At 37.8% G+C, this 16,199-nt stretch overlaps 2 protein-coding genes across 3 annotated transcripts in view; one reads left to right on the top strand and one right to left on the bottom strand.

Moving 5' to 3' along the window:
* Positions 1-16,199, top strand: part of kmt2bb (lysine (K)-specific methyltransferase 2Bb) — a 386,582-nt gene that overhangs the window by 85,494 nt on the left and 284,889 nt on the right. The window lies entirely within an intron of this gene.
* The window catches only part of aplp1 (amyloid beta precursor like protein 1), a 44,678-nt gene continuing 36,239 nt past the window's right edge, over positions 7,761-16,199 (bottom strand). Inside the window, exons 12-17 of one of the 2 annotated variants that reach the window (XM_088014068.1) lie at positions 14,872-15,039; positions 14,694-14,714; positions 14,492-14,550; positions 12,651-12,713; positions 12,361-12,504; positions 7,761-10,619 (exon numbers count right to left, since the gene is read on the bottom strand). In XM_088014068.1, coding sequence (XP_087870194.1) covers positions 10,518-10,619; positions 12,361-12,504; positions 12,651-12,713; positions 14,492-14,550; positions 14,694-14,714; positions 14,872-15,039 — 557 coding nt within the window. In that variant the 3' untranslated portion in view covers positions 7,761-10,517. The remainder of the gene's footprint in view (positions 10,620-12,360; positions 12,505-12,650; positions 12,714-14,491; positions 14,551-14,693; positions 14,715-14,871; positions 15,040-16,199) is intronic. The other variant, XM_088014069.1, reaches the window with a different exon arrangement.

Below are 16,199 nucleotides of genomic sequence, written 5' to 3'. Positions count from 1 at the left end.
ATACATATATACATGTCTATAAAATCATACATATATACATACATATGTAGATATAGATACAGATATATAGATAGACATATAGATGTAGATGCAGAAAGGGAGAAATGCTAAGTAGGGAGAGAGGGAGAAAAAATGAGGACAGTGGCGGGATATTTGTGTGATGCTATATACCTGTGACAACCATAGACTGTTTCCTACCCCTGCAGCCATCGTGTGCTGGTCACTACATTAATAGAGTATTCTGTGCTGTGACAGAAACCACTTGAAAGCGACTGGCCTGTGACAGGAAACATGCAGGCCAAAGCCCATTGGTACTGACATGCAGGGAGGGCAGGCTTGCAAACGTGCACCCTCAAAATAGAGATGTCTGCTTTTTCCCTTTTGTCAGATATGTCAGATGTTAATGCGACAACCTTCAAAAATAGGCCAACTGTAGAGAGAGATGGTCACTTAAACAGACCACGGCGGTTGGCTAGTCCTACATTAGGTTTTCTGTAGCTTTTTTGTTTAAAACCGGTGCGTGCAGCAAAATTATTAATAACAAGTGGAGCTTGCTGCAGGAATCTATTTCCATCATGTTTCATTGCGTTATTCTCCTTTAATTGCACCAAATAACTCTGTTTTGTCAAGACTGAATCTCTTTTTCAGTTTAATTTTTTTTTGAAGTACTCTTTTGACAGAGTTTGTCTCAAAGACAAGCACAAACACTTCACCCAAGCACTTGACAGACATGCAGTAGTCTTCATTAGCTTTCTGCGTACAAATTTTAAAGCAACACCCTAAAACATAAACCGAACCTCTGAAGCAGAGGACAGAGAGTTTACCTGTCACTTCCAGAAGATGTTTGTGTTTTTGAGAAAGGTTTTTATTTCTGGATTTTTACATAACTGTTTCAGAAAAGGAAAAAGGAAAAAAGAAAAGCTGTTCTGTCTTTTACACTAAGCAGGTGATCAACATTGTGGAGCACTAAACTCCTGAAGATGCGCCGCTCTTTGTCTTTGTGGAATTTAAACGCAAAGAAAAGAAAAGAAAAAAAAAGAAGAAGAAAAAAAGACGCTGAGCACTTTCAAACGCTCCGGCAGGAAAAAAGACAGACCTTGGTGCAACCAAACTGTTGTGGGTTTGAGTAAAAAAAAAAAAAATTTGTTGTTCAAGATGAAACAAAAAAGCATACAGCAAATACCACCAGCAAAGATGTGATCTCTGCAGTTTTCATGTCAACAATTTGGAGCATGTTCGTTGCACGGCAAGAGCAGAGGGTTCAACTTGTGACTCTGTGAAAATCTGAGTAATATAGGAAACTTTTGGCATTATGCTAAAAGACGTTTGAGGTGATGGAAGGTTTGAGAAAGAGTAAAAATATTGTAAATTATTAAGTTTTGTGATCTATTGTCACAGACGGCTCCTTTGGGATTTATCTCTGTTGTTGGTTTTGGTTAATTAATGAGCCACGATGTGACAAATATGTTGCATATGTCAAAATGTGAAACTTAATTCTACTATGAACACTAATGAGTAATTTTGTATCAGTATTATTAATTGGACTATGTTTCAGAGGTGATGAAACATAAGCCTCTAAACAGTGTTCGTGCCGAAGCTTTCGCGTACTTTTTGTCCAATTTGGTTTTGGTGTCATATATATTTCTTCTCCAGAACTTTCATTACATCTGTGTATCGATACGCCTTTTATTCTCTCCTCTGGTTGACCATGTTCTTCAGCGCTTCTTGTGCAGTCCTATTACTTTCAAAGGGCCTCATGAACACGTGGTGTGATATGCAGTCATTTTTAATAAATGCAAATATGTGTGCCAATGAGGCTTGTCAGTCAAATGAAAAAGTAGGTCTTAAAAAGTTCTAAGCAGATATTAAACATTATTTTCATTAAGCCCACATTTCTCTATAATGGTCTGATGTCATATTCTATTCCGAAATGTTATGTTTGCAATACTCGTAAGCAAAGAAAATCGTCATAATTTACAGAAAACCTGGCTTGAAAATAAGTAAGTTCTTGAAATGAATTCACTTTACAATAATATGCAAATGTATTAAATATGACTGCAGTCAGCAGAGCAGTCTAGTTTTAAAAAGTTGCATTTTCAAGTGCACATAGACTAAAGAAGCTACATATTATTTCGTAGCTTAACAGAGCGACGTATGTATTTTTAAGCTACTTCAGACTACATTCCCTCACAATATCTGAGATAAAGATGTGAAACGGCCACACAGCACCAGCAGAGGTTAAAAACACAACGCCTAACAGGAAAGCATTAATCTGTGAATCTGTGATTCTATACAAAGCTAAAATGTTGTCATGGGAGAGAGTGGTGAAAACAAGTTTGGCCAAACAAGTCGAGATGTAGATTAAACTCTCTAAAAACTTTGTTCATGAGCTACCTGACTTTCAATCTGGAAGTCATTTTAGTTCGTTCTCAAAAATCATTTTAATCTTCAGCTGTGTAGTTTACTCTGTATCTCTGACATGCCAAATGCAACACACTTACTGTTAAGGACCTTTTTAGGTCAGAGCAGTGCGCCTTCAGTTAGTTCACTTGTTGCTGCAGGCTTTTTATTTATTCATTGATCATTTCATTATTTGGTGGGATGGTTAAGATTTTACAAGGTAGTTTCACTTTTCTTTGAAAATTATACATAATGTGCACATATAGACAACCCATTAAGCCTTATTAGCATGTAATGTACATGGATTAAAGCAGAGCAAGCAATTGTCCCCAAAACGTTCAAGATTTCAAGCGAGATTTGTTCTACTTTTCCAACCTTTATGAGTAGCTATGTGCTTTTTCCGATGCACTGACATTGTTTTGTCTTGCTGATAAGATCCAATTTTTTTCCTTTTGAAGTTGAGAGTAATACAACTAATTTTGAAAGCCACCGTAAACCCATTGAACAAAGTGAAGGCTGACAAAAAAAAAGAAGTTTCATGTTAGCATTGCCATGGAAAGCGCTGAAAATTTGAGGCGCTCGTGTGCAAGTGAGAGCTTCTACGTTCAGATATTTAATGAAAATTCTTCTTGCATTTTTTTATTTCGTTACCTTAAATGATCATTGCATGCATGTCGAGTTAACCACCGTGTGGTTTCGTCGTAATCGCTGTGATCGCAAGTTTGAGATGTTGATGCATTAGTAAGAGAAGGATTTTGCAGCTCTGCATCACTGTAACTTATAACAACTGACCATTTATGATTACTCAGTCTGGTGGTTTGTCAGACTGTGGGCGTATTCATGGCTCTGAGCTACGCGGTGACATTTGGGGCTTCTCTGCGAGCACTCGGTGCAAACACTCATCACTGAGTCCTCAAAACCACTGGACAGACACCATGATCTCATCTATTCCCCTCAAGGAAATTAGCATCATACCAATGCTTAAATGTCACCTTGCACAACATGGGAAGCAAGCAGTGATGAGAAGGGCTTCACCTACAAGTAATATCAAGAATGTTCGCATCAGCCCTTCCCCCCACCCCATGCACACCTCAGCCCCCTCTCACATCACACTCCTGAGCAGCTGCTATCCCCTCACTGTCAGTTGAACAATCACCATCAGACTCCCCCATGCAATGCTGACTCACTGGGGTGTGTCTGAGCAGGATAGCAAAAAAGGTGACAAGCTCATCTTCTGTGCACATCGGCGTAAAAAGCGACGGATTGTCACAAAAATGATGTTAAAGGTATTGATCAACTGCGTCTGTCGTGCAAGCGCACCTTTGATCCAGCTACAAAAACAACTTCATTTTTATGAACAAAGGGGTTTCGTATTGTTGTTTTGTTGAATGAATCAAAGTGTTACCGAACTAAACAAGATGTTCACTCAGACTGCGAAGTGATTAAAGTCTAGGTTAATATGAGTCGGCTTACGTTACCGCACTGGCGGTATGTGAGCAGTTGACTTCACAGGAACCACTACCAAGATGACTGATCCGCGCTACAGGCATCAATAGCAAACTGTTACTGTACAGCCACAGAGCCTTTTCACAGTAATCTGGGTGAGCAGGACTACCCGTCAGTGTTGTGGTTTGGAAGAAGTGGAGGCTGGGGCTTGACACTTCTTTGTAATTTGTAGGTGAAGGAAGTGTGAGCGCCGCCCACACCCCCACTGACTGTCAGGTGAGCTACTGCTTGGGAACTGTGTCAGAGTGACCTATTAATTGATTTGATTGGATGTCCGATGCTTTTTAATTGCATTACATTGCGGAGAACTTAGATTTGCTTGTCATGCCTTTGTTAAGACATCAAAGAAACTGCATGCGCAGGTGACAACAGCTGCCGTGCTGCATTACTCATCGCTCTACTTTAAGTTCAAAAGAAGCTTTCCTCAGAAACTAGAGTCGCAAAAGATAGCTAAAGGCTCTTCAACCCTTTGTTGATGGCTGGTTTTCTCCACCTAACCTCCTAAATTCATCAGATTAACCCTTTCATGCATAGTGGTCACGACAGTGGACAGCTGTCTAAAAGCCGTTTTCTTGTGCTTCTTTTAGTGGATTTTTATGTTATAAATGCACACAGACCACTGAAGTGGACACTAATGCATCATAAAATACACTACCAACTACTGGTCATCAACTGCAAATGCACGAAAATATTTTTGTTAAATCCAATATGGCCGACAGACAAAAAAAGCATGCCGACCGACCGACCCGGTCCCTCCTTCTGCTGTAGACGAGCCTTGCAGGTAAAAAAAAAATATTGTGACATCATATTAAGTACAGCATCATCAGTCCGCTGGGCGGTGGCTCTACTCCAGGCTCTCCATGGATGATGGAGCTTCCCATTCTGTCTCCAACCCCAGGTACTATATGGAAAAACCACATTTCAGCCAAGACACTAAGATACTTGAACTCTTCCACTTGGAGCAAAGACTGACCTCCAAACAGAGGGACCAGTTCACCTTTTTAGTTCTAAAGATGTTAGAGATTGCTCCATTCCCCCAACATAAGTATGCAAAAAAATAAATAAATACTTATTTGCTATGGTAGGTGGAAATTTGAGTATTCCTACTAATAAAGTTAAATAACAGACTGAGAATCAATTAGTTACCTATTTATTTGTTTGGAAACATAGCCAGTACAATGTAAAACTGCTGAAATGATAAAAATCTGATTGATTTAACTGAAAGTGGGTTTTTAATAGCTTTTTCAATCAGCTTTATAGTCTACTAATATTATCTTGCACCAGAATTTAATGAATTTTTTGGTAGTTTTTCGTCAGATTGGATACAATTTTATGACCTTTTCACAGTCTTGCATTGTGGATGTTTGACAACCCGTTTCTACAATTAGCAGAATAACAACACAGCTTGGCTAATATTACAAGTAAGACCCTTAAATTTTCATTTAGTTTTTGTTAATCGATTCTTTAATTACAGCTGGATTCTTGGTTTTATATAGTTTTCTTAGGATTTTTATTTTACTGCTTCCGAATCCCTAAAACTATAACTCATGCCAATATTTCAGAACATTTGGGAACTTTTGTGGTAAACTAATTGTGTTTTGGGTCACAACCATTTACATTTTAAAGTAAACTTGAAATATTAATTACCACAAAATGTTTGATTTTAAAAATCATTAACTTATATCATGATCTGTAGAATGTGAGCGTTACTGTCGTGGTGTAGACTTTGTAGACTGCTGCAAATGAACCGCCCTGTGGGGACAGTAAAGGAGACTTTATCAAATCGCTTGAAAGGTCTTTAAGAGTTCCTAGTAAATCTTATTTTACTTTTACTGAGATACGCCATCTTAGAAAATAAAATCTCGTTGGTCAGAAACTACAATGCAAACAGTAAAATGTAAATGTTGCAAAGTTTGGTGAAATATTTTAATGAAATTTTAACAAATATCTGATAAATTTACAAGCAAACAGTAGATTTGCTAGTAGATAGCAGCTTTTTAAACATGAAATATGTAAAAAGCATTCAGTCGGAACAGACTAGTATATTTTGATTACATTGTTCTCTTGTCTTATTAGCCCAAGCAATTGGCTGCATTGTAAGATGCAATAATATGAAATTTTAAGTTACCGGGACACATTGTATAAACTGAACAAGGTAAAGTTCCTTTAGCCTTTCTTGAATCGAACTCCTTCCATAACTTAGCAAATGAATGTTTTTCTTTCTTTTTTTATTTTTGAGCTTTTTTCTTTTTCTTTTCTGTCGTTTAAAATAAGGTAACAGAATGATATTATCTCATGTAGCTTTTCCTGACAAAGGAAGTGAGATACAATTTTGGCTTCACAGAATTGACACTGTGGCTTAAGGAGTCACTGAAACTCCATGCTGAAAACTGAGAAATTCTCTTATCTCAGACTTGGTCATGATTTTAATCTCTAAAAAGTTTTACTACCAAATGTTTTTACGTCAATATAACACAAACACCCACACACTAACACACTAAAGAACAGAAATAGATGTGCTTGTGCAACTACTTGGGCCAAGTCCTTGCTATCTATCTGTATAGCCATTGCTAATTCCAGTTAAAACTGTATGTAAAAAAGCATGTTTTTTTTTTGTGTGTGTACTTTAGGTTTCTTTTTCCAAAGAAACCTAAAGTAGACTTGAAGTGGAAGAAGAGCTGATTTTCCAGTACGAGTAAGCCTGAAGGTTTCCCCCTACCCCCACTACTTGTACAGTTGAAACCAAAGATTTACATACACTGTATAAAAGGACATGTTTTTCTATGTGACATTAAAACACACTACACCTTTCCCATGTTGTCAGCGAAGATTACCAAATAATTTCATATTTTCTAAATGACAAAATAATGAAACTGACTTGTTAAAAAAAAAAAAGTTTTATTCTTTTAACAAAGATTTTTAACTTTACATACACAAAGCTTTGTGTGCTTTTGATCAATTTGGGAAAGCCCATGTGATGATGTCATGGCCTTTAACACTTAATTCATGATATTTGAGTTAAATGGAGGACCACCTGTGGATGAATTGGACACTGTTTCATCACTGGGTGCAATTTTTATATGCCTGGAGGCGCCACATCTGCTCAAATAAATATGCAAATTTAAGCACCATATAAATGTCCAAACATCTTGCCTAAGAACAACCAAGTCGATGTTTTGGAGTGGCCATCACCCCGGAAAAAAAGGTGGGTAGAATAGAAAAGGTGAATGTGATCAAGCAGCATACACACCAGTTACATCAGAAATTACAACAAACTTTCTTTGAGAAGCTGGTGGAAGGATGACGAAACTATTTGACCCAAATTAATGTGGGCTTCTCGGGTTTTTTCTTATTATAACACAGTTACATGTTTAATTAACTTATAGATGTGGGCTGAAGAATAATCGCACAAAGCTAATAATGATCTGAGGTTCGTTCCGCCTCCCTCGTCCTGTTGTTCACAAAATTAGTGTTTTTTAGTTTTTTTTTTGTTTTTAGTTTTTCAGACATTTGTCAAGGTGGAAGTCACTGACACTTTCTACAGAGAGGTTAGGCCACAAATGATTGCCTAGGCACAGTGTGGTATCCAAGTATAATTACAGAAGGTTCAGTGGAAGGAAAAAGTGAGGCTGAAAAACGTATAAGATTCATGTAATGTGAGCCAAAATTGATAAAAAAAATAAACCCTTGAAATATATCACTTTAAGTTAATTAATATTATTCACTTTTTCGAACTGACTTAATACAATAATTTCATTTTAAAGTGATTTATTTCACAGAGATGCGCCTGTGCTAAAAAAACAAACAAACAAACAAACAAAAAAAACAGAAACAAAAAAACCACACACAGATGATTCTTAAGGGGTCATTCACCTTTATTACACTTTTAATGAACTCAACCAGTTTAAATTTGCCAGATTGTTTACAGTACAGTTACACAGGAACACTTTGCCAAATAAAGGAATCTGTCTCAAGAAGTCACGGAGCATGTCTTTGGTTAAAGGTCTCAATGAAAATGAAGAACAGCTCTTTCAGTAGTAGTAACAACATCCCAGTGAGTAAATTTACATCGGTTCACCAGGTGTAACAACAATTTAGTTGTGCTTAATGCCACTGCATGTCAATTACGATTCACATTTCCTCAGCATCATCTATTTTTTTTTTTTTTTTTTTGCATACATGCTTTTAATTACATGTGAATTGCGTGACCCTCAATCCAACTGATTGTTACATAATAAATAAAAAATACAGAATAGTTACATCCAAAACACAGCATTGTAAAAGGCAATAATGCAGCAATCAAAACCTCGATAACATAGTTTATACTTTTATCAGGGAGTAAGGGGACGGACCAACGAAGAAGAAGAAGAAGTCTAGAATCTGAATCAGGATGTTTAAGTACAAATGTGACTTGAGTAACTAGAGTATACACCATGTTGAGTTTTGCTAAATGCTGGTAGGAAACCTTCGGTGGTTTGGGAAACACAGGCAAGCTTATTCTCATCTATGGTTTCAGTAGTATCATTACAAGATCGACTGACTTAAACTGTGAACATACAATGTTTTCATTCACTAACGGAGCTGTACACTTTATACACGGGGCTGCGACTTCTCTTATCCTGTCATAACATGACCACAACCCGCTTTTTAACCCACCTAACGAGACAAACAAAATTATGGCAAACCTCAATTTCATTTTTTCTCTTTTCTTTCTGAAAACACACACACACACACACACGCACACACACCTGCGCGCACACACAAATAAAAAGAAAAGCCCCTCCCCTCACTCAGTTTCTTCAGGAGCTTTATGTAAAACTGCCAGCAGACATAAACAAACATGGCATTGCTTGTGCTAAAACATATAATTAAAGCCTGATAAACTCCACAGTGTGACCTTTTCTAATCGAGGTGACCAGTAATAAATTTTAGAGGGTAGAGGAAAACAAAATGACACACTAAGCCGTAAACAGTTCGTCAGAATTTCAAGGGGCAATCCCTTTTCTTGACTCGCCTATTTAGGGTAGCAGGTTGATCATAAATATGAAAACTAGAATGAGTCATTCAGTTGAAAGCCTTTCTACGAGGAGACCTATATGAAGCTTCTACAGACTACTATAATCCAGTGTGATGAGTTTAAAGAGGTCAAATTGATGTATATATATATATATATATATATATATCTATCTATATATATATATATAGATATATATATATATATATATATATATAGATAGATATATATTGGAAAAAAACAAGAGTATGACTACCATGGCAGAGTGTCTTTGTCTAGACTCTAGATGATACTTCATATGGTGACCCAATACCATAGTTGTGCCCTTTTTCTTTTTTTTTTTTTTTTTTTACACTTTACCGCTCTGTGCAGGATTTATTTAGAATAATCCCTTTGCTCAAATGTGAAAATAAACAGGCTGCTACACAAAGTGATGACAAGGGCACCAGGGAAAGCATCCTTAAATGTGTCAAAGTGCGCTACCTACCGATGTTCACTACAAGGGGAGTGACGCATTAAAAGTAAAAGAGGGAGGAATCTCAACGTCTACCTCAAATACATTCAGAAAGTAGTTGCTGTGTCGTTGTCTTGTGCTGGTTTTTACAACAGTCCGTTTTCAATCAGCCATGTTAGGAAAATGTTTCTCCTTCTCATAACAGCACAATGTGTTTATTATTATTTCTTTATTTTATTTTTTTTAAACATATTATTTCCATTACACCGATGCAAATTAATCATAGAAATGCCTACATCTAGTAGCAGGTACTTACGTTATTTACAGTGTCCGTCTGGAACGTTTTGGACTCTTCGAAAGCAATGACAGGAACAACACAAATAAATACTGCAGCATCATACACCAAAAAGTTGTCATGCTTCCAGTAAACCAATAGACTTCAGAATATTCTGTTAGCACGGATCTTTTTGAAAGCCGAATAGTAAAACAAATAAACTGGCTAAATTATGTCTCGTGTGCATTCTTTTGAACAACCGGCACATACAGTGTTTCTGCGTTAATTTGTGTTTTTAAATCAAAGCCCGTTTGTCTCATACATTCGTAAACTCCACATCTTTCCCTACCGTTGTCATAGTAACTCGTGGAGGTAAGTTTTCAGCTAGACTATCAGCTAGGCTGCCATTCACGCTCATCTACACAGATAAATCTAACCGTGGTTCAGCCTCAAGAAAGAAACTACTAATGAAAAATAAATACTAATAATAAAGCATTATGCACCATTCAAAATTCAGTTTCAAGGGAGGAGCAGTAGGTCAAGTCATGCCACAAGGATGAGATGGATGGTTTCTGCGGTTATGAAATGGTGTAGCTCTGCTTACCCAAAAAGGAATATTTGACTACAATAAGTAATATAGGATTGTGTTACATCTCATTAATCGCATTACGATGCGATTAACTGGCTATGGGAAAGGAACCTAGCACTTTATCATCAGTTAATTTAAATATGCAACACGTCATAGATCCATCACAGGAAGTGCATCTGGGACACCACTTTCAAGACGAGTGGGGAGACAGGTCGGAGGGGAGGGGGGTTTGGAGGGACAAAATGTGGTCAGGCATGACTTGCTGGTAGCATCCAGTGCTTCAGTTCATCTGCTCAAAGAACTTGTAGGTGGGGTTCTCGTAGCCGTGGTTTTGCATTTTGTTGAGCTGCCTTTCCTCCGGTGTCAACATGGGATCGACCTGCTGCCAAAAACAACAAGGGCTTGAGTTATAACATCGAAGGAACATATGCAAATAGAGCTCATGCCATTGACTAAGATAAAAACAAAGGTGTTCAAGTCATAGAAGGGAAAATACCAGTGAAAAAAAGGATGGAGGGAATTGATAGATTTCTCTACACAAACCGTGGAGACACTCGGCAAATCTATGCAGAAACCTTTAAATCGAAACGTCTTTAGATCACAGCAGAATTACTCTTTAGCACACAGTCAGTCTATGCAGCAGGTCTGTATCAGTCAGATTTGAAGGTTTTATTATCTTTTTTACCTCTGTATAGCACACAGTAGTGTACAACAAATAAGATCATATCTGCCTAAAATGTCAGTCATTTTAACTGCGATGAAGCCAAAGCCGATAATAACTTGTCAAAAATATCCTGGTTTTTTTAAGATTTTTTTTGATAAAAACATTTAGTCATACATTCATTTCTTTACAAGACCAGGCACACGCAAACACCTGCGTTACATTCCCACCAAAGACTTTTTTTTTTAAAAGCTTTTGTGCAGTTTGTAATTAATAACCAGTTTAGCTTGCCAAGTCATCCTAGTAGTTTATTCATATATATGTGCGTTGCAGCACTCTCTCCTGAATAATGGTTTCAGGACCTATTTGTAATAGTACTTGTACTAAAATCAATTTTATCATACTGTTAACTAGCTTAGACATTTAAATTCACAATGTCATCATATATGATTAAACATAATTAATTAACTTCTGTGACGTGTTCTTACTAAGCTGCTCGCCCAACAGATTGCGTCAGAATTCAGGAAGAGGGCGGCGATTATGTGACCCACATTTGTAACACAGTTAATTGCAAAATGTTGTTCTCACGCAGTCATTACTGGAAAATTATTATATTATTGGTTACATTTTAAAGGGTCACAATTAGGTACTGGGTATTATGTTACTGGTTGCTTCCAGTTGTTTTGTTTTTCTGACTTGTTGACAGTTCCTGACTAATGAAAATCAACAGCAATCTGCTTTATTCAAATAGCATGTTGAACGGTAAAGACAACATGAAATCCTAGATCGCTCTTTAAAAATGTCAAGACACTCAGCTTCAAAAAGTAAAACATAAAAGCTACTGAGTAAGTATGGCACTAGTAATTTTGTTTGTAAGCGAGACAGAAAAACAACAAAAGAAACCCCCAAATAATGACGCAGGGTTTTACTGAGTTGATCTTATCACCGGTCTATTTACCCCTAACAGAGACAAGTCTGAACAATCTTAGTTTGGTGAAACAGAAGGATGTTTCTTTGGATGATCTAGTTGGCGTGGAATCGGTTCGAAATGCGATTAAGCTACTTTTATCTCAGACATTTTGCAGCTTGTCACTTCCACATCAAGCTGCTCTTCACATAAGTGTTTGTGGTTATCAGTACTGACGATGTGAGACTCTGTGGTTCGTTACTGATAATTTTCCATGTGAAACATGTCTTCACGCACGACTTGGTAGAGTATTTAATGCAAACCTAATATGGCGAAAGGACGACAAAAAGGAGCTATCTGGACGTTAGCTGCAGATTAACTGAGCTGAGTTAGATTGGCCTTTTAGTCTTTTTATCCAGATAAAGGAGCACAATGTACTGCAGGCAAGATGGTGACTTTTTATCTGCCAAATTATAACATTAAAACCCATGATAACAGTTTTTTTTATTTTATTTTACATTTATTCCTAAATTAAAGGTCTGGTTTGGGTCCTACCTCCACAATGCCATGGCTAATGGTGCCGTATGGCTTTCTGCGCACCAGAAGCAGGCTGATGACCATCACCATGGCGATGGCTACGGCCACCACCAGCAACCCAACCATGGCGCCACGGTTAAACGTGTCCAGGGCATCAGGTTGCTTTGGGAGGAAGCAATATTAAACAGCAAAGAGGTTTCAGTGCAGAATATGTCATTGTTATTGTAATTTATCACAATAAAATACAATTTTCCACATATCAAAATTCTTTCAAAGGCTTAGAAAACAGTTGCAACACAAGCTCTTACCAGTTCGTCTCTTGCGATCTCATTGGGCTTGAGTACCTGTTTCAGCTCAGCAGAGGTGTTAATCTGCATTAACACAGAATATATAACAATAAAAAACTACGTAGGTGCATCTCGGTAAATCAAAGTACCGTCAAAAGGTTCATTAGTCAGTGTTACTTAGCTGATTCAGTTTCTAAGAAAATTTGAATATTTAATCATCACCCCTTCCCCACCCTCCACAATGAACAGTTAGAATTAATTCATTTTTTTTCTTTCTTTACAGCAATACAAAGTCCCAATTACTCACCTTGAGCATTAGCATTGTGGCTACTAAAAATATACTTCTGCCAGTTAGATTCCATCAAACTTGCCGAATATAATAATAATATTGTGTCCAAGCCGGTCTTTGCAATTGTGATATTGCATATGGGGTAACACTTTATTTGAAAGGGGGTGAATAAGACTGACATGACACTGTCATAAACATGACATAACACCTGTCATGAACATGAATAAGCCTTCATGAATATTTATGACTGTTGTCATAAAGCGTCATTCGGTAAATTATGACACTTTTAATACAAAGTTGACATTATTCAAAATGTTTTTGTTATGACAACTTGACTGTTAGGTTCCGTGTTTCTGTGTGTTTATTTTTGAGTTTCTCTGTGTTCAGTCCTGTGTTCCTGTGAGTCTCTGTCCTGTCCTCCCCGTTGATTGCTCCCCAGGTGTGTCTCATTCCCTTAATTACCCCGTGTGTATTTAAACCCACCTGTTGTCTGTGTTCCTCGTCGGGTCCTTGTCGTTGTCGTTTGTCTCACGTCTCAGTGTGTTCTCACTCGCCAGTGGAACTGTTAAGTCCTGGTTTGTGTCTGTTCCGTCTAGTCCGTTTTTTGACAGTTGCTACCGGTATCTAGCTGCGTGCTTGTTCCTGCCGTGCTGCCTGCCTTGGACTGTGTTGAGCATCTTTATTATTAAATACATCTTATTCATCACCATAACCTGGGTCTCAGCGTCTCTCCTCACCACCAACAACCCCTCCTTACGACATTGACATTAACCAATAAATCATTACTGTTTAAACTTTACCTTTAATAACATAAAGTTACCTAATTTTTAAAGTGCAATCAGTAATACTTTTATAACACATTTATATCAGTAATGATTTCTTGGTTAATGTCAAGTTGTCATAACAAAGACATTTTGAATAATGTCAACTTTGTATTAAAAGTGTCATAATTTACCGAATGACGCTTTATGACAAGAGTCATAAATATTCATGAAGGCTTATTCATGTTCATGACAGGTGTTATGTCATGTTTATGACAGTGTCATGTCAGTCTTATTCACCCCCCTTCAAATAAAGTGTTACCGGATATGGTGATGTTTTGATCGTAATTGATATATTGTGCAGCAGTGCATAAGACCAAAAAAAAAAGGCTGAGCACTAGCAGCCGTGCAGACGGACCTCAGGCTTAGATTTGAACTCACAACTTTGTTTCTATAAGGTGACAGTGTGAACAGCTCCACTACGGTGCAGCCCGTCTCTGAGCATGATAACGGAAAGCTTAGTTGAAGGAAAAAGTGAAGAAGCAGTGAGAATAACCACAGCCCAAGTGCAGAAGGTCAGTGATCACAAAAAAGTTTGAAATGTGTCCTTGTGTGACTAATATTTTTAACCTTATGCATTTAAGTAATGACGCTAACGTCTCAGTGACTGAAAAGCCCCTGCAAAAACACTTTCAAGGAGATGTTTTAAGTGGACATCTTCTCACATCAACCGTTTCTGTCTAATGAAATATAAGTGAACATAAAATACTCAGCATTTGAAGACAGACAGAATAAAGTAACCATCAGCTTACCTTTTCTTCATATTCATAAGTAGGACCTCTCTCAGATGTGGTGTAATCGTACTCATCCTCTGTACACACGAGGAACAGATAAAAAAAAACAAAAACAAAACAGAAGCATAATAAGCTATGAGAAATGTTAAGATAAACAAATTGCTGTAATTACTGTAAAGTGCACAGTTCTGCGGTTAAATGATGCCGAACTGTAGCTCACCTTTCTTATTAGACTGTAAATCTAGGAGAAAATGGCAGGAAGAGGGAAAAGAAGCATCATTAACAAGAGTAATGAGCGAGAAAGCAGACCATCATTTTACACGTCCTCACAAAATGAGGGAAGAGCTAAAGGACGTTAGATACGTGGGCGCTTGGATGAGTAATGAGCGAGCGAGTACCAATGCGAGGAGGATAGGGGCGGTTCTGGAAGGCCCTCTCCTCCTCCTCTTCATCATCCTTCTCTTCCTCGCTCTCTGCTGGTACGAGCTCTTCGGTGGTCCGAGTCTCAGAGAAGGAAGTGGTCATGAGTTCACTGATGTCCCCTCGCTCCGCCTTGACAAGCTCCTCTGCAGGGATTGCACAAAAAGCACACATTATCAAAGCTAATTTTCTGTTCTGTTGAAAGGCTTGAGCCTTTAATAATGCATTTGAACAAACCGTTGAAATGACTTTTTAAAACATGAACTGAACACACGAGCTTCAGCTCATTTATTCTAAACGCAGATTCAAATATATGAACACATTCACACTGGGTGTCGCGTTTTTACCGCCATCAACGAGCTCCCCGCAAACGTCTTGTGGGCTATTTCACAATTCATCAGGGGCGCTTTGTTAAAGTTCATTTTTTTTATCGATTTGTTTCCTGGCAGAAGCACAGTCTACACTCTAGATAGCTTCGTGCTAGCTCGTTTATTCACCTTAAAACTAGCCATATGTCCGTTTGGGATCGGCAAGGTTGGGAAAATGAGCATTGAGCTTTTAACCGTCTGACCTGAAGCTGACAGGAAGTGGGATCGGAATGTTTCATTGCAACCCAGGAAGAAAAACAGGCCCAGTGTGACATAAACCACGAAGCTGCTGGAATAACAGCGCCACTGTTCACCAGAAGGAAACCCTCGGTGCCTTTAAGGTATTTAGAGAAGGCCAGACATAATAAGAAACAAAACAAATAATATTACATATAAACGATATACGATGCATTTTTATACCACTTATTTTTTTATTTTTAAAGTTTTTTCTGGCTTTAGTGGCTTTTACTTGACGTTGGTCAGACAGGAATGTGGGTTGCGAGACGGGGAAGACAGGTCAACATGCCGGGACTCGAACCTGTGACGACTGCGTCGAGGAGTAAGGCCTCCGTTTATTTATTTTATTATATATAAACTGAAATAATCAGAGGAATGCTTCTCTGTAAAAACAAATGTGTATATGGATTTTTGTCCATTCATCCGTCCGTCCGTCCATCCAGGTTGAGACTTTCCGCCATCCACAGAAATCAGAAAAACCACTGAAACAAAGAATCTGTCCTGAGGCAACGTTCACAATGACACTTTAGCAATGCATGGATGGATTATTAACAAAATTCAGTGAAAGTGAAATACAGATTCAGTTCGAACTGAACATCTATTATTGTAGAACAAGAGGTACAACCTGTCTGAGTGAGCCAGGGATTTTTTTTTCTTTTCATGTTCAGCGTATTAGCGTTGACATTTGTTCAAATAAAAGA

This window comes from Poecilia mexicana, unplaced genomic scaffold, assembly GCF_051168715.1.
Source record: "Poecilia mexicana isolate PSO_F unplaced genomic scaffold, ASM5116871v1 scaffold_16, whole genome shotgun sequence".
In the NCBI taxonomy this organism is placed as follows: Eukaryota; Metazoa; Chordata; class Actinopteri; order Cyprinodontiformes; family Poeciliidae; genus Poecilia; species Poecilia mexicana.
The sequence above is the reverse complement of the archived record's forward strand: the minus strand, read 5'-3'. Positions and strand labels throughout refer to the sequence as shown.